The sequence below is a fragment of the Danio rerio genome, chromosome 20, assembly GCF_049306965.1.
Source record: "Danio rerio strain Tuebingen ecotype United States chromosome 20, GRCz12tu, whole genome shotgun sequence".
Taxonomy (NCBI): domain Eukaryota; kingdom Metazoa; phylum Chordata; class Actinopteri; order Cypriniformes; family Danionidae; genus Danio; species Danio rerio.
The window spans coordinates 29,739,592-29,766,439 of NC_133195.1; the positions used below are offsets into that span (position 1 = coordinate 29,739,592).

General features: G+C 35.0%; 1 protein-coding gene across 2 annotated transcripts; it reads left to right on the forward strand.

Annotated features, from left to right (window-relative positions):
- Positions 1–231: 231 nt before the first annotated feature.
- Positions 232–26,291, forward strand: chga (chromogranin A). Of its 2 annotated transcripts, none has more exons than NM_001006059.2 (8): positions 232–480; positions 1,596–1,645; positions 6,049–6,142; positions 8,777–8,845; positions 9,634–9,717; positions 13,932–14,219; positions 19,497–19,867; positions 25,742–26,291. In NM_001006059.2, the coding sequence occupies exons 1-8, from the start codon at positions 411–413 to the stop codon at positions 25,823–25,825; spliced, it is 1,110 nt and encodes a 369-aa protein (NP_001006059.2). In that variant the 5' UTR covers positions 232–410; the 3' UTR covers positions 25,826–26,291. The 2 variants fall into 2 exon arrangements, with proteins under 2 accessions (NP_001006059.2, XP_005160618.1); XM_005160561.6 differs by having other exon boundaries at positions 245–480; positions 19,500–19,867; positions 25,742–26,286.
- Positions 26,292–26,848: the final 557 nt, after the last annotated feature.

Consider the following 26,848-nt stretch of genomic DNA (forward strand, 5'->3'; position numbering starts at 1 on the left):
TTAGTTTTACAATTAGAAAGTTCCATTTAAGATATATATATTTTAGGATGAAAAATCCAGTGAAAAATATCTATAAAAAGAGTGTTTTGAGTTTCAATGCTAAGGCCCTATTCCTGGAATTGCTTAGAGCCCCCAAAAATCACTAAGTCTGCCCCTGATAGATGTGAAGTGAGCAGCTGTATTTCACACTGATGTCATTTCCTCTTCATGTCGACTATATAAAGGCGGCATCGCTGCGGTAGCGAGTAGTGGCACTGAGGCATTGTGATCTGAGGAACCGACGAAACAAACACGAGCAGCGCCTAATGCGCAATAATGCATCCCTAAATCAGCCAGTGACTTCATTTATTGTGAGGACAGGGAAATACTGACGTTCATTCGCTTTCGCTCGCCCCTTTTCAGCAGAACAGATGCCTGCACTTCGCATCACGAGAATGATCGCGCGAGGATGCGTTGCTCTCCTGCTCCTGGTGAATGTTGGTAAGTGTGTAAGATATATTAAAGATCATGCTGTTGGAATACTTTGCGTTATTTTGGATGACTTATTGACTGAGTTTACTTGCACATTTTATATCATCCATGTGAGCTGTGCAATGTCTCCGTCAGCACCAAGGACAGCGAAGAAACACTTGAGAGGAACACAAACGGGCTTTTCACACTTGACATTTGTTTCCGCAGTGAATTTACACTTCTCATTGTTAATGCGTTATTTTGCGTTAGTAATTAGTTCTTCTTTTTCGAGATGTCATACTGTTATTCTTCTTTACTTCACATATAATGTCAGTCAGGAACATTTATCAGCCAGAAATCTTTGTCTTTCTTTGTAAATCTGCCTTCTGGTTTACTTAAACTAATAATCTGTCCGTTAATGGCTTCCCTTTGTTGTTCGACATGTTTGACATTATAAGCAGCGCGCGAAAGTTTCACTACAAAGCACATGAATATTTAATGAGATGACCGCTGAACAGTTTATGATTGGTTGTTTGTTGCTAAACGCTCACCACACCTTTGTTACTTAACCTGAAAGCTAAAAGACAAGAAGTTAAAAGGGACAGTTCACTCAAAAATGAAAATGTATTCATTCACCCTCAAGTGAATCCAAACCTTTATAAGTTTTTTTTTTTCTGCTGAACAATAAAAAAAAAAGATATATTGAAGAGAGCTGGAAACGTGTAAACATTGACATCCATTTGTTGTTCTTACTATGGAAGTAAATGGTTAAAAGATTTGTTTAAAATATCTTCTTTAGTGTTCAGCAGAAGGAAAGAAGTCAAACTGGTTTGGAACAAGTGAAGGTTGAGTAAATAATTACTAAAATTTTAGTTTTGGGTGAACTATCCCTTTAAGTCAATGGTCTCAAACTCAATTCCAGGAGGGCTACAGCTCTGCACAGTTTAGCTCCAGCCACCTCTAACTCACACCTGCTTAATAGCCTCTTAAAGACCTTGAGTAGGGTTGGAGCAAAACTCTGCAGAGCTGCGGCCCTCCAGGAATCCAATTTGAGACCTGTGTTAACCCAAGTTAACCCATGTGTAGGTAATTGCATTATAACACCAGGCTTCTGTTAATCAAAGCCTTTACTCTTTTTTTTCCAGTCATCTCCGTGCCAGTTTCTCCAGGTCACATGGAAGAGAAGGATGTGAAGGTAAGGATGCGAAGGAGTTTATGAATCATTGTTTTCACAAACAAAATGCTATTTCAGTCTCAAGTGCAGTACAATATTAAATTAATGCGCAGCCATCTAAGAAACAGGAACATAAGGATTGGCAGAAAGGCAACAGCATTAGTCGGTGTTGTCAGGAAATGTGGAGGAAAGCAGCATAAGTGAGACAGTGACTCAACAACACGACTTCAGCCTAGTGACAGCTGGTGCCATGTGTGCTTATTCAGAGGTGGTTACCAACTACAGATGACTGCAAACTGTGCTCTTCAACTATAATCAAGTCAACTAAAATTGGATTGTGTGTTCACTTATTTAAGAGGGCATTATCACATGCTTATTTCTCATTTTCTCATCTCTGGTCATAAAAATAAGGCTTATAAGAAAATCAAAAAAAAAAAAAAAGGAATTTCACACTACAACCCCTTTTTCTGGTTCCACAAAGATCCTTTACTTGAAAGAGTGCTTAAAGAGATTAATTCAAATACATTAATTTAGAAAAATTTAATTTGTGCAATTAATGCAAAATTATTTATTTTACAATGAAATTTCCTTTTCATTTACTCATTACATTTACTAATTGTGAACATGAATAAATTTTTGGTAACACTTCATTTGAGGTCACAATTCAGGCTTATAACAAAGGATTAACTAAGATTATTCACTCAATATACTACTAATTAGCTGTTTATTAATAGTAAGGTAGTTTTAGTTCAAGGCAGGGGTGTCAAACTCAGTTCCTGGAGGGCCGCAGCTCTGCACAGTTTAGTTTCCACCCTGCTTTAATACACTTACCTGGAGGTTTAAAACAAGCCTGAAGGACTCAATTAGTTTGACCAGGTGTGTTAAATTAGAGTTAAAGCTAAACTGTGCAGACCTGCGGCCCCCCAGGAACTATATGGTGTTTAAGAGTTTAACACCAAAGGTTTCAGGCAGGGGTTTCCAAACTTTTCAGTCCGCAACCCACAAAATAACAACGCCTGTGACTCGTGACCACTAATATCCGCTGAGGTGGTTATAAATATATAATCCTTGCACACAACGGCGCACACATACCAAATAGGCCCAAGTCTGTTCATTGTTTAATTTTGGAGAATGCCACACGGAGACCATCCTCCATGTTCATGTATTTATTTTTAATGTATATGAGTGCAGTAAAGGTGTCAGAAAGTTTAACCTGGTGCCATAAAATCAATGTGCTTTGTCTTTAATATAACGTAATCACACAGGGGTTGCAAAAAAAAATCGAAAGGCAGATGGCTTGTAGTTTTTTAATGTTACTATTAACTAAATTTTTTTTCTTTTGTAGATTATGAGTAACTTATGGTAATTCTAATAGTTTAAAAAAGTGAATTTGATTTTTGGAAATCACCAAGAGACCCCCCCAAACCCCCCTTAAGGTCTAGGGCTAGGGATGTACGTAGATTAAGATCATACATTATAATTACTAATAAGGGTCACACCTTATTTTAATAGTCTATTTGTTGAATTTAAGTTACATTGGATCTACATGCCAACAAATTTTCATTAGATTATATGTAGACTCTTAGGGTTGGGGTTAGGGTTAGTGTAAGTTGACATGTACTTGCAAAGTTTCTTATAGTCAGTTAAATGTGTGTTGAAGGAGCAGTATCAACAGATATTAAGCAGACAGTCTACTAATACTCAAACGTACCATCAAAATAAAGTGTTAACCTAATAAACACTTAATATTTTATTAATGAGTAGGTATGAGCCAGTAGTTAATACTGTGAATTGGTTTCTTTCTTCTATAGAAAGAGATATTCTGACCAATGTTGGAAAAAGCAGTCATTAACATCCATAGTAGGAGCATGTCCCCGCCCCCCCCATTTCTTCAGTATATCTTCTTTTTGTGTGTGTGTTCAACAGAAGAAAGAAACTCAACCAAACTTAGAATAAGCGGAGGATGAGTAAATAATAACAGATTTTTCATATTTGGGTGAACTAGCCATTTAAGAACCATTTTTTATAGTTTGAATAGTCATTTCATCAAGAAGAACCTTGCATTGTGACAAACCAAGATGAAATGTTCCAAGGATGTTAAAGGTTCTTCATGCAACATTGAGCAGGTAAAGAGCAATAAACAATCAACCTTTATTTTCAAAAGTATTTCATTCATTTAACTTATGCTTTTACTACATGCTCATTTCTCATTTCTGATCAACACCTTAAGACATTATTTAGTTTTAATAGAAAAAAAAAAAAAAAGATCGAAATTGCAAATCCAAAGTTTTGGGAGAAAAGACAATGGCAGTGTCAGGTTGCAAACAGATGCAGTTCTCAGTAAAATGATAATGCCATTTCAGCAGCACTTTGGCCTTACTGAGGGAGGCTGTTTTTTCCTGACAGTAGAGAATGTTTGACTTTGGGGGGGGGGGACGTGGAGCAAAAACAGATCGCAGAGACAGGCGAGAGGGAAGCACTGAGAAGGAAATGACATTGATTGAAAGTGAAATGTAAGACAGTAAGGAAATGGGAGGCTTTGAGATTTTATTGGCATTCTGCTGCTATGTCCTCTATCACATTGATTTCATGTGTGCGGTCCATATAATAACCAGGGTCATTATAGTTAACTAAAATGAAGAACTCAATCCATTTATTTGACAAGAGAATATTTCAATAAACATAGTAATTAAAACATATTTTAAATGTAATGAAAATTTAACATTAAAAAAATCTAACTAATAATAAAATATATATGTAGTATCGAGTGGCTTGGTGGCGCAGTGGGTAGCACTGTCGCCTCACAGCAAGAAGGTCACTGGTTCGAGCCTTGGCTGGGTCAGTTGGCATTTCTGTGCGAAGTTTTCATGTTGTCCAGACTATAGAGGAACTGTGTAAGCTAAATTGTTAAAAGCTGTTCTTTTTTGGTCTACTTTCCATTCATCAAAAAAGTTGTCCAAATGCTCTCAATATTACTATTTTACTACTATTACTATTTAACATTTTAATTCTAATTTAAGTAATGTTTACCAGAGCAAGGCAAGACAAGTTTTAGGCAAGACAAGTATTTATGTAGCACATTTCATATACAATGGTAATTCAAAATGACGCGTGCTGTGTAGTATCTGAAGGAAGATTCACCCTGCTTTGACTGAGCTCTTGGAATTTCTAATTTACTTGATCCAAATGATCTGAGTGATCTCTTGGGTTCATTTGTAAAGCAAGGAAATCTTTCTAAGTATTTGCTATTATATTTTTCCTTCCGGAGAAAATAGGACTCATTTCAGTTTAACTGGATTAAAATGTATTTAAAACATGTAAAAACTGCTGAATTCAATATTATTAGACCTCTTGAGAATTTATTTTTTTGATTTGCAACAGAACAAATCAATGATAACGACTTGTCTAATTAACCCAGTGGTTCTCAAATCTAGTCCTTGGGTCACCCTGTCCTGCACATTTTGTATGTCTCTCTTGTTTGACACACAAGGATCAGTTCATGGATCTCTCTGATATTGAGTTGACGATTTAAATCTGGTGTGTTAAGCAATGAAGACATACAAAATGTGCAGGGAGGAGGGCTGAGGACCGGAATTGAGGACCACTGAAATAACCCAACTTGCCTAGTTAACCTAATTAACCTAGTTAATCCTTTAAATGGCACATTAAGCTGAATACCAGTATCTTGTAAAATAACTATTAAAATAATATTATGTATGGTCATCATGTCAAAGACAAAATAAATTAAGAAAAAATGAGTTATTGAAACTAATATGTTGAAAAGTGGGCGACACAGTGACTCAATGGTTAGCACTTTCGCCTCACAGCAAGAGGGGGGCTGGTTTGAGTCCCGGCTGGGTCAGTTGGCATTTCTGTGTGGAATTTGCATGTTCTCCCCTTGTTCATTTAGGTTTAGTCCATGGGTTTTTCTCCACAGTGGGTTTTCCCCCACAGTCCAAAGACATGCTCTATAGGTGAATTGGGTAAGCTAAATTGTCCGTAGTGTATGTGAATGAGAATGTATGGGTGTTTCCCAGAACTGGGTTGCAGATGGAAGGGCATCCGCTGTGTAAAACATATGCTGGATAAGTTGGTGGTTCATTTTGCTGTGGGGACCCCTGATGAATAAAGGGACTAAGCCGAAAAGAAAATAAATGAATGAATGTTGAAACATGTTTTGAAAAAGTTCTGTTAAATTGCACTTAGAAAATATTTGAAAAAACATTTCACAGGGCTGCTAATAATTAATAATTATTTTGTTGTTATTAGTTAATTGTTAATAATTAATTACTCAAAATGTTAAGCCATGTGGAGCATAACAAAACGAAAAACAAAAAAAGTTTGTTTGCAAGTTTCGGGTATGTCTTAAAAAGGCTTCAACATGGCATGCTGTTTCATATACAAATATTTGTGTTTTTGCATAGGTGATGAAGTGTATTGTGGAAGTGATTGCAGATGCTCTGTCCAAGCCTCATCCCATCCCAGTGTCCCAGGACTGCCTTGAAACGCTCAGCACTGGTGAGTACCTGCATCACTGACATCTGCACTCCAACTGTTTCCCTGTATTTAGTTGCAGTTGAGTGCAGCTCTTTTATCTTCAGCAGTGACCTTCCAAGTATGATCAATATAGCAGCTGTGACAGATTCTGATAGCCTAAATTTAATGGACCAAACGTTGAATGACTTTAGCGCTGTAGAAGCCGTAGTACGAATCTTTGCTGTGCACCGTTCAGTCACATTGCAGGGGCTTTTTGCTTTGGAACTTTGATAGTTGGAAAATCAATCCTTCTATTAACAAAGCAGGTATTGTTACTGAGATAATGCTTACAACGGTGAAATCAAACACTCGGTCTGAGGCTTACACAATGAGTCGAGGACAAAGAAACAGTGAAGAGGACAGGAGCAGAACAGAAGACACTGTAAGAAGTGTATTTTTAACACAGAAAAATATTTAATGTAACTGTAAATAGCACAAATACAGTGAATTGTTGTATTATTAATATTATTGTATTGTTTATTTTTATATTATTGTTAAACATTAATTAAAACTTTTACTTGAAAAAAGAGAAGACAGATTAAATACATCAAAGATTATGTTATGTTATGTTATGTTATGTTATGTTATGTTATGTTATGTTATGTTATGTTATTGTACAGGAAATATTATATAAATGTATTACATAAAAATATTATTTAAAAATCAATTAAGTTAACTTCATCGTTTTTTTTTTATTAAAGTGAATTAAAGATAAAACAATTAAGTGGTCCCAAAAAACACAAGAATTGTGTTGTTACAACTCATTTTAAATAATTAGTTTATAAGTAAATAAATCATAAGTAAATAATGCACTTTTTATTTCACATATAATTTTTTAAAGTCAACACATTTTGTTGCAAAACATTGGTCCATTGATAATTGCTATTTATTAATTACTTAATTTGTAAAAATTGTATGTTATACAGGATGATTCAAAAAGAATACCAAAACTTTGAGAATCTGTATTTAATCAAAGAAACATGATGGAACCTTGGGCGATTCATGTAAAAAGTTTTTTTTTCAGTAGGAAACAAGTTCATAGATGTTCAATATGACCCCCTCCAGACACTCGAGTAACATCAACCTGATACTTGAACTTTTTCCACACTCTCTGTAGCATCCAGGGCGTAAAAGTTTGGATAGCTTCAGTTATTCCTTCTTTTAGTGGAGCAAATGCAACTTCAAAGCTTCAATAAATCGACGACATAAAGAACTAAGCTCTCCTTTTTGTCTTTGCAGAGATATCGATTTTCAAAGTCATGGTATTCTTTTTTAAACGCTGTATTTTTAGGCATAATGTATGAATTTTACTTTATTTGAAAGTCGCTTGGGAAGAAGACCTAGGCATTTCAATCTCTGAGACTGATAGGAATAAATGCCTTTTATCTGTTTATTCATTTTCTATAAATTCTAGATGTACAGTAACCTTATTCAATACAAAGTATCACACAGAATTCACTGTTCTGAAACAAATCTTAGTAAACTCTATCTCTTGGTTTTCCCCACATGTGACAAGTGTAAAGCTGCTGAGCATATCTTAGCACATCGATTTTGGTCCTGTGTTTAAATTCAGAATTTTTGGTTAGAAATATTTGAGTGCTTTGCTGAGGTGTTTTACTCCCTGACCCAATAATAGCAATTTTTGTTGTTCAGATTTTCTGGAGACTCTCAAACGAAATGTACGGTCACCTGTTCAGTAAGGCATGATCATATCTTTTGTTTCTGGAAGAAAAATGTTAGGCCTCTTTTTCTGACTGGCTTCTTGGACTTATCTCCACTTTACATTTGGAAAGAATTAGATTTTCCACTTCTGGGAACTCTGTGAAATTTGATAAAATGTGGGATCCAGTCTTAAAATAAAATGTGGGATCCAATTGATAAAATGTGGGATTGATAAAATGTAATAATAAACACTTTTATTAAAATGGTAAAAAATAATCTCCTAAAACAACCTAAAGACTAATAATGTTTAAGTTCTGAAGATTTGTAAGTTTTTTCTCTCTCTTTACATCCATTGCTGTGTCTTTTTGTAGGCCATATATGTCGTGTATGTCGCCATTTTCCTTAGTTTCATGCTTTATTTTACCTTTTGCACAGATTAATGTTTCATGATGTGTTTGTCTGTCTGTTCTTTGTTTTTCTATGTCTGCTATAAAATAAAAGTGTATTAAAATGGTCATTTAATATACAGACACCAAATTGCTATCACCTAACGCTTATCTATCACACATGAAATCTTTATACAGTGATATTCTGTCAGGTTCTGCTGCCAGTTCTCTGCCAAAACTTTAACAAATTGAGAAGAAAGTTGGCAGGGAAATAAGACGACAGACATTTAGAGAGAGAAAGTAAGCAGTTCAGCGAACAGCATTGAGCAGCAGACTCTGCATGCGCTGTTTGTCGGTCAGCAGAAAGGAAAAGCTTGACTCGACGTTAATTCAACGCAGATCTCCCCTCTTTATTGCTTTCGCTTTCTCTCCCCTCTCTCAGTGGCCCAGATGATTAATAGTGCCGCTCTGGAGAAGGCAGTAAATTTCAAGGCAATTAATGCAAAATAATGTAAAAAATAAAATGCTGACTGCTGAAAATGTAAGAGGTGTGCATTGTGTTTTGCAGATGACAGGCTCGTGAGTATCCTGCGCCACAGAAACTTTCTCCGAGAGTTGCAAGACATCGCAGCTGAAGGTAAGAGCAGATGCTGCAAATTTGACCGGGACATCGTGAACTCGCTGTGTTTTCCTGTGGAGAAACACTAATGGCAGCAGAATGACAGTTGGGTGCTAATGGCTTTTTTGGCAGCAGCTGGTCATTTGAAATGTCTGGTGGCGAATAGTATAACACTGATCAACTCTTTTTATTTCCCTGAAACTGATACAGTTGAAGACATAGTTATGAAATTGATATTATTTCTTATGTATATTACAAATTATATTCATATTTTATGTATGTCTCATTTCATATATTTCCCAAGTGGTGTTTAATGGAGATAATGTTTTTAAACATAATAGTCACTCCAAGTTCGAGGCCATGGTGCTCCACCAAAAACGGTATTGCCATCTCCAGGTTGGAGGAAAGTCCTTACCCCAGGTGGAGGAGTTCAAGTATCTTGGGGTTTTGTTCACGAGTGAGGGAAGGATGGAACGTGAGATTGAAAGGCGGATTGGTGCAGCAGTAATGCGTTCGATGCATCAGTTAGGCAATAATTAGGCAAGTCACAGTGGTTTGTTCTGTAGCTTGTTTGTTCTGTTGTTCTGTAATGAAATATAATTCGTTAAGGAGGCTAGAAATATTGTTAAATGTTTTATTTTATTCTAGCCAAGCTAAAGAAATAAGACTTTCTCCAGAAGAAAACACAGTACTATGAAAATATTCATTTGCTTGGTTAAACATCACTTGGGAAATATTAGAAAAATAATCACATTTAATAATATTAATAATTTTGTCTTTAACTGTATGTGTAAACCTCTTTACAGGAGCCAGCGAGAGAGCGCTGAAACTCCCAGGAGATGCGCCTGATCATGTGACCAGCCTCCCTAAAGACTTGAAGAAAACTGCAGGTGAGATTAATCCACTTCTTAATTGCAATGATGCATGACTCTGTGCTCAGCCTGCTGTCATGGTTTGTTCACATTATCGCACATGCATGTACGGAAACAGCCATACACTTGGATGAATGATGAAACTTATAGTATGTATTTACAGCTAAAGAAGAGTAGAGATATTTAAATAGTTGCAGACAGCGAATAAAATAAGTATCGAACGTGTCATGATTTTTGCTGGTAAATATATTTCTAGAGGAGCTGTTGACATGAAACAAAACAAAAAACATTCTAAGAAAATTGTTTATGTGTAATAACAATGGAATGGCACAAGGAGAAAGTACTGAACTACTGAAATGTATTTAATACTTTAATGCTAAAAGCCTATTTTGGTAATGAAACTTCAGGAAGTTCAAGAAAAATGTGTGATTTCTTTCCCAGTTTTCAACATTGTCTTGGCCATTCTAGCAACTTTATTTTCTTTTTCTGAAATCTGTTGTGTTTGACCTTGGCTGTGTTTGGGATCATTGTCTGGCTGAAATGTCCACCCTGGTTTCATCTACATCATCTGGTAAATTAGGCGTTGGGACAGAAGCAGCTAATATTCATTTACACTTGATAGAGTTGCTTTAACTACTGAGATGTCAGCAGCCAATTAGAATGTTATCACTCGATTGAATAGTCGTTATCAGACCCCTACTGCCCCATATCTATCATCATGATAACCACTGATAATGCCCATTCAGTCGAGTAATAACATTCAAAGCAGGTGGATTTGAGCTGCTGTCTAGGCTTTCCATTCCTTTTTACACGTTCCTTTCTTCATTTGTTCAATACTTCATCCCCATGTCATTTAATTACACATAACTTAATTTCGAAGTTAATTAGTTTGGTTTTCTTTGCATGTATGTATTACTTTGGTTGTCTAATAAACATTTCAAATGACAACAGCACTTTTAGAAATATGTTTTCTGAGAAAAACTGTGATTATTATTATTAAATGTTCCATTATAGTTCTCTTAACTACCCTCACAAGAACGAGAGAAAACAAAACAACACTTTGATAAAATTTAATGGACAGCAGACAATAGAAAAAAATCCACAATTTCAGTCCTCAGAAATATAATTTAAACACGTTTACATTTTAAAATGTTATGCAAATATTAGTAAATAAGTGGTAGAATGACAATTTACATAAACAAGCATAATCATACTCTGGAGGTCACATTGCAGCACTGATCTGCTACAGTTTTTTCCTTCTAAATGGTTTTCTTTTGTCCTTTTCTTTTCACACTTATTTACAATTTTTTTGCATATGAGAGAAAAAAGATGAGAGAGTCATCTAAACAGCCACATGAAACGCTTCTTTGTTCTACCATTGCTTTTTTTCACTGTTCAAAGGACAGAAGACAGTGATCCAGTGCTCTCAAAGCACATTTTGATGTGAATCGCAGTGTAGAGCTGCACTTATTGTAGCAGCATTCTGACAGAATCAGGCCAGGGGTCTATTGGGCATAATTTCTTGCTAGTTCAAAGACCCGCTACCAGATTTATGATAGTACCAGGTTTGTACAATTTCTCATTCCTGTCGCCATACACTTGTGTCATGCATTAAAAGGTTGGTCCACTACGATATCCTATATTAAACTTTAGTTGATGTGTAATGTAGTTGTGTGAACATAAACAACATCTCTGAATGTAATACGATCAAGTTTAATGCAAAAGCAGACATTAGCTTTTACAGAGTTAGTTTAGCTTACACCGAATGAATTTGGGGACTACAAAAAAATACATCCGGGTTAGTGAGATCGCAAATGCTTTAGATTAGGTGCATTTTATCATGCGCATACACCCTGTGCAGTGAAGGGGTACATAAATATAATGTTATAGTAGAGAAAGCTAAAATGGAGTCCAAACGCTGCTATTTCCACAGAGCTTGTTCTGTTTCTGTATTTGGGCATCCAAAGGACAAAACAAAGACAGAAGTGCTTACAGTTTAATTTTAATTATGTTCCAGTGAAATATATATATATATATATATATATATATATATATATATATATATATATATATATATATATATATATATATATATATATATATATGTATATATATATATATGTATATATATGTATATGTATGTATGTATATATATATATATATATATATATATATATATATATATATATATATATATATGTATATGTATGTATTTATATATATATATATATATATATATATATATATATATATATATATATATATATATATATATATATATATATATATATATATATATATAGCTAGCATTTGACAAAGGAAAGCTCATAGAATCTCTCAGTTCAGTGCTGGATTCGGCTAAAAACTCCTCAAAGGTGGAGCAGCTCCAACCATAATAGACGAAGCTGTGGATTGTGAGCCACAACTTGTAATTATTTTTATTTGTTAAAATTGATCTACTACATGCACAGTTTCTACCATTAACGTTATGTTATTGCGAGGATGTAAACGCTAAACAAGGATGTAAACGCTGTTTGGCACGTTAACAATTTAGCTACAAAATTATATTTATCCGTCAAAAAGCTGTAAATACCCAAAATCTTCAGCAGCGTGCTCAGTGTCTCTCTTTGTGGACGCTTTCCTTTTATTCAACATTTCAAATGATGAACTCACAAAAGACATTTGAATGTTTTATATTACTTACACATGCTTATTCCGAATACTGTATATGTGAAAGACACTTGTCAGATTTTATTTACAGTAAGAGAGCAGGCATGATGTTCAGCTGCGTCCTCTGTGCCATTTTTTGTCTGATTCAGGTTTAAACTGCTGCAGCTAACTGCTACTCTTACTGACAGTATTTACACTGCACAAAAAGGTGAAGGCGTTACTCTTGACGTGGAGCCGATTCGTGAATCACAGCACATTATGTTAGCTGACCAATCAGAGCCTCTTGAGGGCAGGCTTTTTAGAGGAACAAGGAAATATGACATTTGTTTTCATGTTAGCAAAGTAGCTGTATATAATCAAAGTAAGATATATTCAAAAATAACCTGCTTTTCTACAAATGAAGCATGAGCACACATTGCTTTACATCTTATAAACCCAACCGAGCCCTTAAACTACACTCTAGACCACCCCTTTGAGACTGAGGACAAGTGTGTGGGAGCTGAATATCATTCTATACTAGTGTAGGTGTCAAATGAAACACTAATTGTGTTTTAATCGATCCTCTAAATTGAGAGTGGGCTTTTAGAGCTCTTCATTTGACCTTAATCATGAATGCTGACCTTGGAAATTGTCATCTGTTTATTTGATCTGCATGCCTTGCAAATACAGTATACTTTGATTCTAACTTGTGCATCCGACTCGCCTCATATTAAGCCATGTCAGTGTCTTTTTACAGATAGGTAAGCGCTGTGTGCACATGAGGTGGCCTTTTTCTTGAGGTTAAAATATTCTCATTACATCATCTGTATCTGGAGTGCTACTATTACTGCACTGCTGAGGTCAAAATGACTGATCCACGGAGGAACCATTTAAACAGTTTGTTCCGCAGCCTTGCACTTTGATTTAAAGGCAGTGTAGCAAGAATTCAAGAATAAAACCTTCACCTGAAAAAAATGAATTAAAGAATATTAATAAACGAAAAGTACACATTATATGGTCACATTCATCTGTCCATTCTAGCGAAATCAAACCATGAGGGTTTCAGTCTTAGATTATATTTTAGTCTTAGATAAATTGTATTTATATTCATAATTTAATAAAATTAAATAAATTACAAATAAAAGATTATTTGTGCATGCATGTGTTTATTACAGAATAATCAAATCTTTGAATCTGACTTTAAAGGAAACAGGTGTAAGTAAAAGCGTAATGTAAAGAATAATATACACACGTTTATGTATGTATCATAGATTAATCAACAAAAATTAATCAAAAGATTTTCACCTGAAAGAAAACATGAATTGCTTTAAATATGGAATACAGTATGATATATAATAGTAAGATTTATTTTTATTTATTAATAAAACCTTAGGCTTTGTCCTAAAAGAAAGCTAAAAGATTAGCTTGCTGTATAACGTGGAATTCTTATCTTTTTATGTAATGTTCTTTGCTTAAGCAGGGCATGCTTTTTTACTAGATAAATTATCGGAGCCATTTAGATTCAGTGATGCTATGACACAAATGAGCATTTAACTTCAAGATAACCCTTTTCCATCTAACAGACGATCAGTCAATGCTGGTTGCCATGGAGAAACCAGAAAAAGAAACAGAGAAGCGAGGAGCAGGAGAGGAGAGCGAGGAGACAGAGCAGCAGTCTCAGAAACAAAACCAGATTATTACTGAGGAAGACCACAGTAAGGAACAAGAAGAAGAAGAAGAAAAGAATCACATCTCTAACTCCTTAAATCCAGAGCCGAAGACAGACTCACAGGAGGAGACAACGATAAGAGATGAGGAGAGGAAACACTCCAGCTCAGAAAATGAGGAAAACGATCCGGCTCATAAAGAGGGTAATGATGAATACAGTATGCGGCATGCCATATGTGCTACTTTCAGAGTTTATCTTTGAGTTTAGAGTGTCATTCATTATGATATGATATAACAAGCAGCAAAGTGAGTTGTAAATTAAAGCAACACTCCACTTTTTTGGGAAAAGGGCTTATTTTACAAGTCAATTTCACAAAACAATTTCATAGTTTTTTGAATCCTACTATTCTTTAGTTAAGTTGTGTATTAAAACTGACGGAAAATGAAATACTGCTGTTGTCCGAGCTGATATGGCTACCAACTCTACTATCATTCTACTATCATTTGCGGTAATGATCAAGGTATTTTACTCTCATTCTGCAGTAACAATTAAGGTATTTACTCTCATCCCACCATAAAAATGTTGAAACTTTGCTGCTGTACCATGGCTGCAGCAGGCACAATGATTTTACACAACACTAATAGTTATCTAATTACCTACACTGTAACAAATTGCTGTAATGTTTACAGCATTACTGGCAATTTTTACAGTGTTACATACAGTCTTAAAGATGGTCAGTCAAGGGGAATGAGAGTAACATTCGTTTTCGATGAAACACAAAAGCAAACACACAATATCAACGATTGAGAGACAAAATATCACGAATAACTAAATGCAATAAAATGAGTTTTACTTACAAAAGATAGTGATAATAAGTGCAAAATATGTAGATATTCATACATCCATTCATTTTCTTTTCGGCTTAGTCCCTTTATTAATCAGGGGTTGCCACAGGGGATTGAACCGCCAGCTTATCCGGCATATGTTTTACGCAGCGGATGCCCTTCCAGCTGCAACCCAACACTGGGAAACACCCATACATTCACACACATACACTACGCCCAATTTAGCTTACCCAATTCACCTATAGCGCATGTCTTTGGACTTGTTGGGGAAACCGGAGCACCCGAAGGAAACCAACGCAAACACAGGGAGAACATGCAAACTCCACACAAAAATGCCAACTAACCAGGCCGGGGCTCGAACCAGCGACCTTCTTGCTGTGAGGCGATCATGCTACCTACTGTGGCACTGTGCTACTCATATGTAGATATAGAGAACAATAAATATTTACAAAAATACATTGACAATCACAGACAACAAACGTGACACAAAATGCTTAAACGGGTAGATGGGAGAGTTGGAGAGATGAGACGCAGTCGGTGTCCAAACAATAGAAATAACTAAAACAAAACAACTTATTCTGGGCCAAATTCTACCCTAACTATCCAAAAAGAAAAATATAGCAAAAATATATGTCTCTGATGTTACCTAACAGAAAAACCAAAATACAGTTGGTTTGAGCTAACCTAGTGTGTCTGACAAAAGTGATATTCAAAGCTCGTGTGCACCATATATATCACGTGAGTCCTGCCACCACTTTTATGCCACGGTGGCAGCAGCTGGATTGGAGACAGTATGATTACATCAAGGGGAACACAGCAGCAGCTTGGCAGTGTAAGCCAATAGGAACCAGTAGGAACTGTAGAAATGAAACTGTCGAAAGGAGAAAATCATAAACAGAAAACAGCATAGGGATGTAACATTTCTCTAAATTAACAATTACCAATGTCCTGTAGTTTTACAGCACAATTGTAATTGTTAATTTACAGTGCACTTGTACATTTTACAGTATTACTGGCAACCGAAATTGCCAGTAATATTGTAAATTTTACAGCATTTTTTTAAAAGTGTAGCTGGAGAGGCATTGTACAGCAGAAAATTTCTTTCATTATTAGGCCAGAAGTATAGTTCCTAACTGTATCAGCCTAGAAAATATCAAAATTATGTCTTAGTACACAGTATAACTAAAGAAGTGTCAAACTTTAAACAGGAAAATGATGAATATGCTAATGGTCTAATCCAATTCAATGATTTATGTTAAGCTAAGCTAAATAGGCAGAACACTGCCTTTACTAATATATTAAAAGTGTTATCTGTGCTGTGTTATATGCTGCTGCGCACACATGTAACTGACCAAATCTTGATATAAATGCAAACCCTCTGTAAGAAACAGCTCATAACAGTAATTTGTTCATGAATCAGACTACACAGGTGGCCCCAATCATTTCTGATTCATCAATAAGATCCAGCTCAGCTTGTTCACGTCATAGTTACTAGTCACTAGTTTTTCTGTTTGTTTTGATTTAATAACAAGAACCAGCAAATAGAAGACATTTATTTGTGCCTCTGACAGACCAGGAGATCTGTATGGTTTAAAAAATGGTCAAATTCTGCTGTAGGGGAGTTGTAAAATGAGCCTATTTCCAAACAACGTGGAGTGTGCCTTTAAGTGCAAGGACAGGTTAGACCAGCACAATGAGGCCAGTTCTCTGGGGCCTCTCAGATTCAGAGAGCTCCTTATGAGAGACTTGATACCTGGCAATAAGCGTAGATGAACACAGTTTGAGTGTGTATCTGATATACACAAAAGAAATGAGAAATGTCATTTGTCTATCCTGAGTGCCGACAGAGCACTGTTATTTTCTGTACTACGACATTTCCTGATCTGATTCTGATTCACATGCTCGATTCAATTTGATTTTGATGATTCAATCTGATTACAGTTTATTCACTTCTGATTCACTTGGGTTTATTTCAGTCTGAAGGTTTTCTGAGTATGAAGAGGCAAAAGTGAACATTTTATTAAGAGCTATTTGTTTGAGGAACCAGACTACAAATATATTTTTGATGTACTAAAAAATGTATCATTTGTTTGAATCTTATAATACTGCCCACAATGAAGGTTCGAAAAAGCCTGCTTATAATACAAGCAGCTCATTTATTAATGAATCAGACTACATGTGGGCTGTATGCTTTTGATTCTCCAATAAGAATCAGCCCATAAGAGTAACTTGTTAATGAATCAGACTGCCCCGGCTGTCCAATGTTTTTTATTGATTAACAGAGTGTTTTCATTATGCATCAATAGTCGCTATATTGGTGGCACAGTAAACAATGTCACTGAACCTAATGAAACTTGCATATTTTAGTTATTAATTATTATTTAGTTATTTAATTATTGATCAGAATTTCTTTAGTGTAACATAGACTGCCAAATGTTCTAACAAATCAAGCAGAAGAGATTTAAAGAGCTTAAGGAACTAAAGTTTTGGTTGGCTAAACTTTCCACTGCAATATTCACATTAGTTCTTATTTTCTGTCAAGAAAAGCTAACAGGCAAATATCTTAATAGCCTAATTATAATGTTAGGCTAATATCTTAATTAATGCTGCTAATATGTTTCTTTTACCACCTGTTCAAATCACTTTGTCAAGTACTGCTCTCTTTCCTGATTACTAAATCCTTCTCTATATGATTTAGCCCTGTTACTAAGAACACATATTAGCATTGTTGTTTGGCCACTGCATTTCACATTCTCAACATGAAAGTCCTGAAAGCACCATAATCCATCCATGATCATGTTTGTACAACCTAAAGCCCAGCGGAATGAAGAAAAAATCCACAGTGCTCCTACAAACCATTTGTCACCCTTCGATCAATGGCAACATAATCAGCACTCTTTGAAAGGCGTGAGCAACACGGCTGTCCTGAGAGAATTCATACAGCAGGCAGTAGCTCAGTCACTGAAGAGCTTCAGAATAACAGCGGGAGATTGTGTCTAAGACAGGAGGCTGGAGGGAGGGATGGGAAATGAAGATTAATAGGGGAGTTTAGCCGTGCCTCTTGAACAGGGCCGGAGTGGCAGTGCCTCCATCTATGAAATGAAATCCACGCTGTGCTGTGGCCCGCTGAATTGATTCAATAATTGATGTTGGAGGCCGTCCAGATCAGCCGACTGCCTGAAGCCTGTTAAAAGTGTCCCTCAGATCCCAGAGAAACTTAGTGAAAAAGGCCAGATGTTTTGTGCACGACAGTGATTTTGTTAATAGAAGCATTAACAGGGGAGTGTGTTCATGCAAATAGAACAGTGACATTTTAAAAGAATAAGAGGCATCAGACTATCTTTTGATATTAACGGAAAGACAATATTCGAAATAAGAATGACATGTAAGCAGAGATGTTTGGTTACCTTAAATCAGGGGTGCCCACACTTTTTCAGCATGCGAGTTACTTATATAATGACTAAGTCAAAATGATCAATCTAATGTAAAAATCCACAACGTATATTAATTTAAACATTATTAGTAAGTAATTTTTAACCAAGGTTTAATGTAATAATAATAAATAAATAAATAAATATCATTTATATAATATTATTTATTTATTATTATATTAATATTTTTACAATATCATTTATTATATAATCATATATATATTATTAAAGGTGTTGATATTAATATATTAAATTACGTATTTATACATTTTGAACATCAAAAGAATTGAAAAAAAATTCCTCAGTTCCCTCATCACCGTTTTCTATCATTAACATGATTTTGACACATGACCACTCAAAAGTTGTAAATGCACAGTATTGTAATGCAAGATTACTTCAGTCTATTTAGTTGAACAACTTAATGTGCTAAAAAGTTTGGATTGTTTAAATATTATAAAATGAACAAACTTATTCGTAATAAATAAACAGCACTTCATTTTATCAGTGAGAACAGCTATTGCTTGTGTAGCGAAGTTGGCGCGGTTTTATGCATTTAGTTACCCATGCGTCTGAAAAGGTCAGATATCAGACTGGCTGCCCTATATGTCAACCAGTTTAGATGATAATAGGCTGACATTTATTTTTGTAAAGCCATGCGATCAACCCATGCTACTTTTGTGATCGACATATGGCAGTATATAGTAATTTTTCCAAAATGATTTAATTATTCCAAACCCTTGAGGCCTATATATAAACCATTTTCTGTTATCATGATAATAAATCAAATACTGCACTCCAAGTGTTCATACAGTTAACAATGTAACACCGAAAACCATAATGAAGACAAACTGTTTGTTGATATTTAAACTCTGGAGGTAATATTACATGGTGCCACATAGACACCTAATGATGTGTGCCATTAATCGATATATGTGCTATAACATGTAAAAAGCAACTCATGTAAACATTTATAATATTGCTTTATTCAAAACAAGTTAAATAATTTGATTACTGATGTCCATGCAAACGTACCCACACCCAGTGAGCAGACAGCTGGCAAGAGGCAGAGTTTAATTTAGCAGAGTGCTGCCTTTGCTGATGCTGCACAAAAGTAAGTGCATGTGTGTGTGTAATAGTGAGAGGAGACCAAGATAGAGAATGTATTATAATAATAATAATCTTAACCTTGTCCCTTTTCATCAGAAGGGCCAACAGCCACAGATGATGTTGAAGTGAATCCCGATGTGAAACAATCCATCATGGAGGACAATCAGGAGCACAAAGGAGACGAAACTGAGAAAACGCATTCAAAAGAAGAACCAGAAGAAGACGAGGAGGAGAAGAAAAGAGAGGTTGGAGTGAAGCGCTGGAGCCGTGTGAGTAAAGTGTCCCACAAGAGAGTGGAGATGAGCCCAAAAGTAGATGAACGCTGGGAGTCCAAGCACTCCAAGGAGAGAGAGGACCCAGAGGGGGATCTGTGGAGGAGCCCAGAGGAGCAGGAGCTGCAGCTGATGGCCCAAACCCAAACGCAGGACAAACGTGAAGAAGAGGGCAGCGGCAGCAGGAAGACTGGGGTATGGTGTCTACTTGCACTTCTTTTTAACCATTTTCTTACGTTCACAATTTAGGTATGACTTTTATGTTGTAGGTCAAGTTTACACTGTAAAAACGTCTGGGTTCTGATTCCGAACACAAATCGATTGGATTAACTTAAGAGTTTTTACAAGTTTAAGTGAATTAAACATAAAACAAGTCATTTGTCCACCCCCCCCCCCCCCCCCCAAAAATAAAAAAATCTTAACCAATCTACCGCACAGTGTTGCCATATGACAACAGTATATTCATGTTCATTTCTCTGCTACTGTTTCTTTAAGACCAACATTCAATTTCCCTTCGTTGGAAAGAGAAGACCTTAGTGTAGCCTATGATGTGCTTTGGTTAAGTCACATGACGTGCAGTGTTTTTTGTGGCACTATTTCTCACAGACTGGTATTTATTGTGAGTAGTTGCTGAATGCAAATGTTATGGTCAAGAAAAACAAAGGATCAACAAATGTCAGATCCACAAAAAAGTCTGAGACATCACCTCGAGGAAGTTATGATGACATATTCACAACTCAAAAAGTTTTCATCAGATTAGTTTTTTGTAAATCGATCAAATGTATGTGTTCCCAAATGCCAACATTGTCCTATAATGGAATGTGATATATTGTAATGGGTTAGCAAGCTATTAAGGTCAGCTGTGATCTTTTAAGTTGTAACAATAACAACATGAATGCTGGTAATATAATATTGATTAGTAATATGTTAATGGCATTTGCATTATAATTAAAATAAAATTTTAATGGCAATACTTTTGATTAGATATAAATACAGGGAACAGTGTATTAGTGAGGACCACCATGTTCTATGGTAAGTAAAAGAAAAACAGGACTGTTTTTGCAGATAAAAGTGATATATATATATATATATATATATATATATATATATATATATATATATATATATATATATATATATATATATATATATATATATATATAAAGAGAGAGAGAGAGAGAGAGAGATAGTATAATATATAAACATTGTTAGCTAGTAGCTACATTATTCTGATGCATCTATATATATCAGACATGTTATTTATTTGTTATAATATTTACTGAAGGAAAGATTTATACGTACTGTATTTTTTATACATGATAATACAATATTATATTTGTTTTCAATAATATTTAGGAAAAAAGAATGGAATAAATGAAAGTTGTTGGAATAACCGTTGTTGGAATGTATGTATTAGGTGTCATTTATAAGTGCTGTGTTAAAGTTTATAATACTGCAACACCAATTAAATCAAAACAAACAACAAAATTATTAATTATAAGGAAAGTTCTGAATTTGAATTTTTTAAGTTCGATCCACCAAAAAACGTTATTGTCATATAGTAACACATCATAAAGTGCCTTAAAAAAATGTCTTTCATTTTTTTTTACAGCACTTCCAAGTTAAACCATTTTAAGAAAAGAAAGACAGTCAAATATTTTTTCATATAGATCTGTCATAGTTAAAAAATTAAGAACAGCTCATTTTAAATAAGTAGTTTGAAGAAGCAGCAAATAGTTTTTTGAGTGTACACTGTAAAAAAATCTATTCCTTCACATTGTCCCAACACAAATTGACTAACTTAATTGTTTTAAGTGGATTTAAGTGGATTGAACATAAAACAATTAACTTGTCCTCAAAAAAAAAAAAAAACTCAAGAATTGTGTTGTTTCAACTTATCTAAAATGAGTAATTTGAACAAAGAGAAAACATCTATTTTTTAGAGTGTACATGCTTGGGATTTGATGTAAATCAATATCGGATTATGAAAACTATGAAAAAATGACATAGGAATTATAATTTTTTTTTAAAACTAAAAGTACTGTATATAAATAACACACATTCAAAAATGAAAGCAATGAGGCCCAGGAAGCAGAGTGAATTTATAACAGTAGAAGGGTGTACTGATAAATAAAAAAATACATAAAATAAAATAAATTTGAAGAACAAGTTTGAAAGTGGCTCAGCTAATTAAAATCAGGGACAAAAATTCATTTGTTTTTAATGTTGTTTAAAATAGTTTGAGTTTATGACCTTTAAAAGTGCTGAACTACTATATTTAACTCTCCATTTATAATATATACATGGTACATATCTTGTGTTCATGATCCTGAATGGAAATAAAATAATAATATTAAATACATATAATTAAATATAATAATAAATACAAAGAAACAATATAAATGTTAATTAATATTATTGACAGTTCTAAAATACTTTTATGCAATACAAAAATATTTTTGAACAAGCTTTATGTAAAAACACATTGCAAAAATGCTTTTTTTTACTTAGAGCTTTTGGGCCCTATCATACACCCGGTGCAGTGTGGTGCAAGGTGCGACGCAATTGTTATTTGCTAGTTTCAGCTTGGCGCAAGAGTCGTTTTGACGTTTTGGCAACGCTGTTTAAACAGCAAATGCATTTGCGCTCATATGTGTGCCCATAGGCGTTCTGGTCTAAAAAGGGAGGCGTGTTGAGGTGTATTGCTGGCACGTTGCTATTTTGAGAAACTATAATAGATTTTTCAATAGACCAGAGCAAAGCCGGTCTATTGTCCAGCACACAGCGCGTTAGTTGTGCGCCTCGCTTACACATTTCTTAATGCACACAAGATGTAGAGCAACACACAAATATCTTTACATATGAAAAAGAATTCAAATATTAAGGATATATAGGATATAATAAGAATATAGAATATATTATACATTATATAGGATATGAATATAAAGGATTAAAATATTACAAAACATTATTTTCTGGCCTACATAAATATAAAAACCATACTTTCATGCCTTCTTCATCTCGGGGGACTTTTTCAGTTTATTCGTGACAATTTGCTTTTGTATAATGTTATTATTATTAGCAGTATTATTTATTATACCCATATTTATATTTGTTTTATTAAAAACAAGATTAGATTTGTCCACCTGCAGGTTTTAGACCATATCGGGCACAGCATGTGTATTTGGATATAACTCAGGTTTTTGAGCACACTTCAATATTATTGTTCATTTATTCTTTTGCTGGAAATTAGAACCGAATTTAGAACTAGTTTTTAAACAATTTTTGCGCTTAACAAACGAAACAAATTATTTATAGGCTAATGGATGTCTGTGCATACAAGGTTTCCCTATCCACGAGAGTGAACGTGAAAGTAGATAATTTATCTCTCATTCACGTGCTGTAGATGCTCTGTTTAACTGTTTTATTGCTAGTGAAATTCTCAGTTTTTCCACTTCCACTTACGTTTCGTCATGTAAATAGCAAATGCACCATGGCGCGACGCAACTGGCTCTTAAAGGGAATGGGAGATGAGACTCTGATTGGTTTATTCTCAAAACACACCTATAACTCATTAAGAAAATAAGCTTAACCCTTTTAGACCAGGGGTTTTCAAACTTTTTTTCAATAAATTTATATTATTCATTATCTGGATTAATTTTTGTAAGATGTTAGTTGAGTTGACATGGTTTTAGTCTTTCAATCTATTGATCAAATCTTGATGCGCAGTACTCATTGTAGTCTGCTCTCACTGGATTATTCCATCAAGCCATATTTTGTGTACAAGTCGTCACTTTACACAGTTTTAATGCCATTTTTATGCTTTTTTTCAGCCTACGCACAGCTAGACTCTTCTGTATTTACCCTTACAGCTGAGAGTCTAAATGTATCTAAAGAGTTAAAGCTTTAAAGTTTTAAAGAGTTTTGTCATTCATCAGCCTGTTAACAGTTAACTGTACTGTTGTAACTAGCAATACTACAATGGAGGCTGTAGTGGTTCAGTGTGTTTTGTTTATTTTTATTCCTTTTTTTGTGCACATCATAATTTACTCAGGTCGACAATCCTGACTTACACTGATAAAAAAATAATTTCCTAAATGCATTCTAGAATTGGGTATTCAAGTTCAAAGAGCCACAAGTTTTACTTTGCATAATTTTAAAAGCTTTGCTGACTTTAAAATGTTTATACCAGTTTGTTCTATTAATAATAATACTGAACATTACATTTAAATTATTTACACAAATAAATATGGGAAAAAGTGGAACAAAAATGCATTTATATTCAGAGTATTAAAATTTGATCAGGTATGTTGAGCTCCATTAAATACAGAGCACTAATACATTTTAATATTTAATAATTATTAGCCCTATAACATAACACAAACAGATACATTATAATTTTTATAGGCTATAGTGGTTTTACTCAGGGTGTATACAATTTAGTTTTTTTAATCATCCAGTTATGAACCAATGTGTGTAAGACGTCCTCTGCAGAGCTCATCCAGCTGTCATTAGTGTAACAGGAGTGAAACTGAGCACTCGCTGATGTGATGACCGCTCCATTCATTGTTATTGCAGCACTTTTTGCTTTACAATTTTAATATGTTTGTTTGCCATGCTGCAAAGTTTGATATTTGTACAATGCAAAGTGTAAAAGCCTGTCGCGCTGTGGACGAGGTGCAATGTTATGCCGTGTCTTTAAAATGCTATTTGTTCCCTATGAGTGAAGCCTGCGCAGAGAGGCGCGTACTCCGCAGCTCCCAGCTGATCGGTTACTTAGGAACGCAAGCCATAAACAGGGTAGTGCTTCCAGCCACCGATAATGTTCTTATTGATCATGTATTTTAACTGAAATATAGTCAGTCAAACCTGAGCATTCATTTAGTTGTTTAGCGTAAAAGAGGTAAGCGTAAGTGAAAGGTAAACGCCGTCAGGTGCGGCAGACAAACGCCAAAAATCACAGTCAGGAAGCGCCTGGCCAGAAGCGCTTATTCAATTAAGGTCCCCGTCCACGGAGGCGGGCCCCTGTGCTTCTTTTCCTGTGTCACGAAAGTGTCAACTGCATTTAAATGACATAAGTATAAAGCTTCATTTTTGCAGTACTTTTGAGCTCAAATTATAATAAAAATATATTAACCTTCAGAATGATGCGGGACACAAAATTCATCCATGTCGGCTCATTGATCTAAAATTTCTTTGCGGCCCCCCTAGCGCCATCTGGCGGCCCCCCAGGGGGCCGCGGACCCCAGTTTGAAAACCCCTGTTTTAGACCATGCGCCACGGCGCAACGCAGATTTTTCCATCCTTATATTAGCAAAAGAGGATTCTGACACGCCATGAATGCGTTTGCGCCCTCTGCTTTGCACTTTGCGCATGGATCATCAAAATAGAGCCCTTTGTCTTGTTTCTAGTCTAAATATTTAAAAATCTTTCAAGCAAGAATCATTTTCTAATAATATTGACTTGTTTTCAGAAATAAAATGTAAAATAAAGTGAGTTTTTCTTTAAAACAAGCTAAATAATCTGCCAGTGGGGTAAGCAAAATAAACCTTATTTCAAAGCAAAAATATTATATGGCAGATTTTTGTTTATAATTTATTTTTTTGCTTGTTTTAATTATTAATTTTTACATTTTATTTCTGAAAACAAGACAATATTTTTGACTTGTCTAGAAAATGCTTCTTGATTTAAAACGTTTTAGATATTTGGACTAGAAATAAGACTAAAACCAAGTAAGAAAATAATTTTTGCAGTAATAGTGAACCAGCAAAAAGATCATAAATCAGCATTGATAATAATAGAAATAAAAATTTCTTGAGCATCAAATCTGCATATTACTCATTTCAAAAGAATCATGTGATGCTGACAGCTGTAGCAATGATGCAGAAACTTCCGCTTTGCATCACAAGAATCCATTGCATATTTAAATTGATAAAAAGCGGTTACAATATTTCACAATAGCACAGCTTCTATTGTATTTTTGACCAAATAAATACAGAGACTTCATACATACAGTATGTGTGTACATAGTTGTTTCCCTGATGAGCTTCTTTTGTGTTTTGTTATCAGGATGCTGAGATCGAGAGTCTGGCTGCCATTGAGTCTGAATTAGAGAGCGTGGCTCAGAAGCTCCATGATCTGAGACGAGGCTGATCGGCTCCAGCTCTCCTTCTCTTTCACGTCTGCCCTTCATCTCTCCTTCAGTAGAAAGGCATGTAAACTGGAGATGAGGCTCAGTTCACAGCAGCGCAAGCTCTTATCTCAGTGCTCCTTCCCTACACGTGTAACATCAACCCTCGAAGCCAAAACATTTATATCCCTTCTCTTTCCCTGCGCTCCGCTTTGCTTTATCGTGCTTGCTTCCTGAAGAAATTTGGGCATTGAGTACATACTGTCTCAAATATTTGCTAAAAACTAGCTGGAATTATCACGCTAGATTGACATTTTAAATATACTCAAGAGTACACATCTGAAAGATTGTACCTGATAATATGGAGTCTTATGATCTATATGCAATAATAATGTTTTTATTAAATATGGTGACGACTGTGTTTAAATGGTTTTTGGGTTTCCAGAAAACAAATAAAGAAGTGTTTCAAAGTGATTCCACATAATGTGCAAAGTGTGTGAGTCTGAACTAAATGTTAAGAGAGCATGCAAACAATCAGAATTTCAATAGTATCTGGATGCAGCCTTTATGATGCAAGCTGAGATTGCATCACTCAGCGATGCAATGTCAGACACAATGCACTCAATGATGTGAGTGTCGTCACTTTGATGGGTAGGGTTAGGGGTGGGGTTAGGTGAGTGCATTAAAAAGCATTGGGTGCAGCTCAGATTGCACTGCACCAGGTCTGCATCCAGACCACTCTCAAGTATAACACAACCTCATCTCTGTAGGCACAGGGCGTAAACATGACTTCATATTGACGTTGTACCCCAATGTCATGGGGACGTTGGATTTTGTTTGGATATGAAAATCGGGTTTACTTCAGAACCCAACCAAATATCAACGTCTAATCATGTTATACCTTGACATTGTTTGCACTATGACATCTACTGTATCTGACGATGGATTTGGTCACTTTCTAACACAACCTAAAATCAACCAAATATCAAGTAATTTCACGTCGTTATTAGATGTCAAAATAATGTTGTCCTTATACGCTGGCTAGA

What these genes read in the sequence shown, in the direction of transcription:
- chga (NM_001006059.2), top strand. Translation starts at nt 411, where the DNA reads ATGCCTGCACTTCGCATCACGAGAATGATCGCGCGAGGATGCGTTGCT. An exon ending in AGACTTGAAGAAAACTGCAG is followed by an intron (nt 9,718 to 13,931) that starts GTGAGATTAATC and finishes TCCATCTAACAG; the next exon opens with ACGATCAGTCAATGCTGGTT. An exon ending in CGATCCGGCTCATAAAGAGG is followed by an intron (nt 14,220 to 19,496) that starts GTAATGATGAAT and finishes CCTTTTCATCAG; the next exon opens with AAGGGCCAACAGCCACAGAT.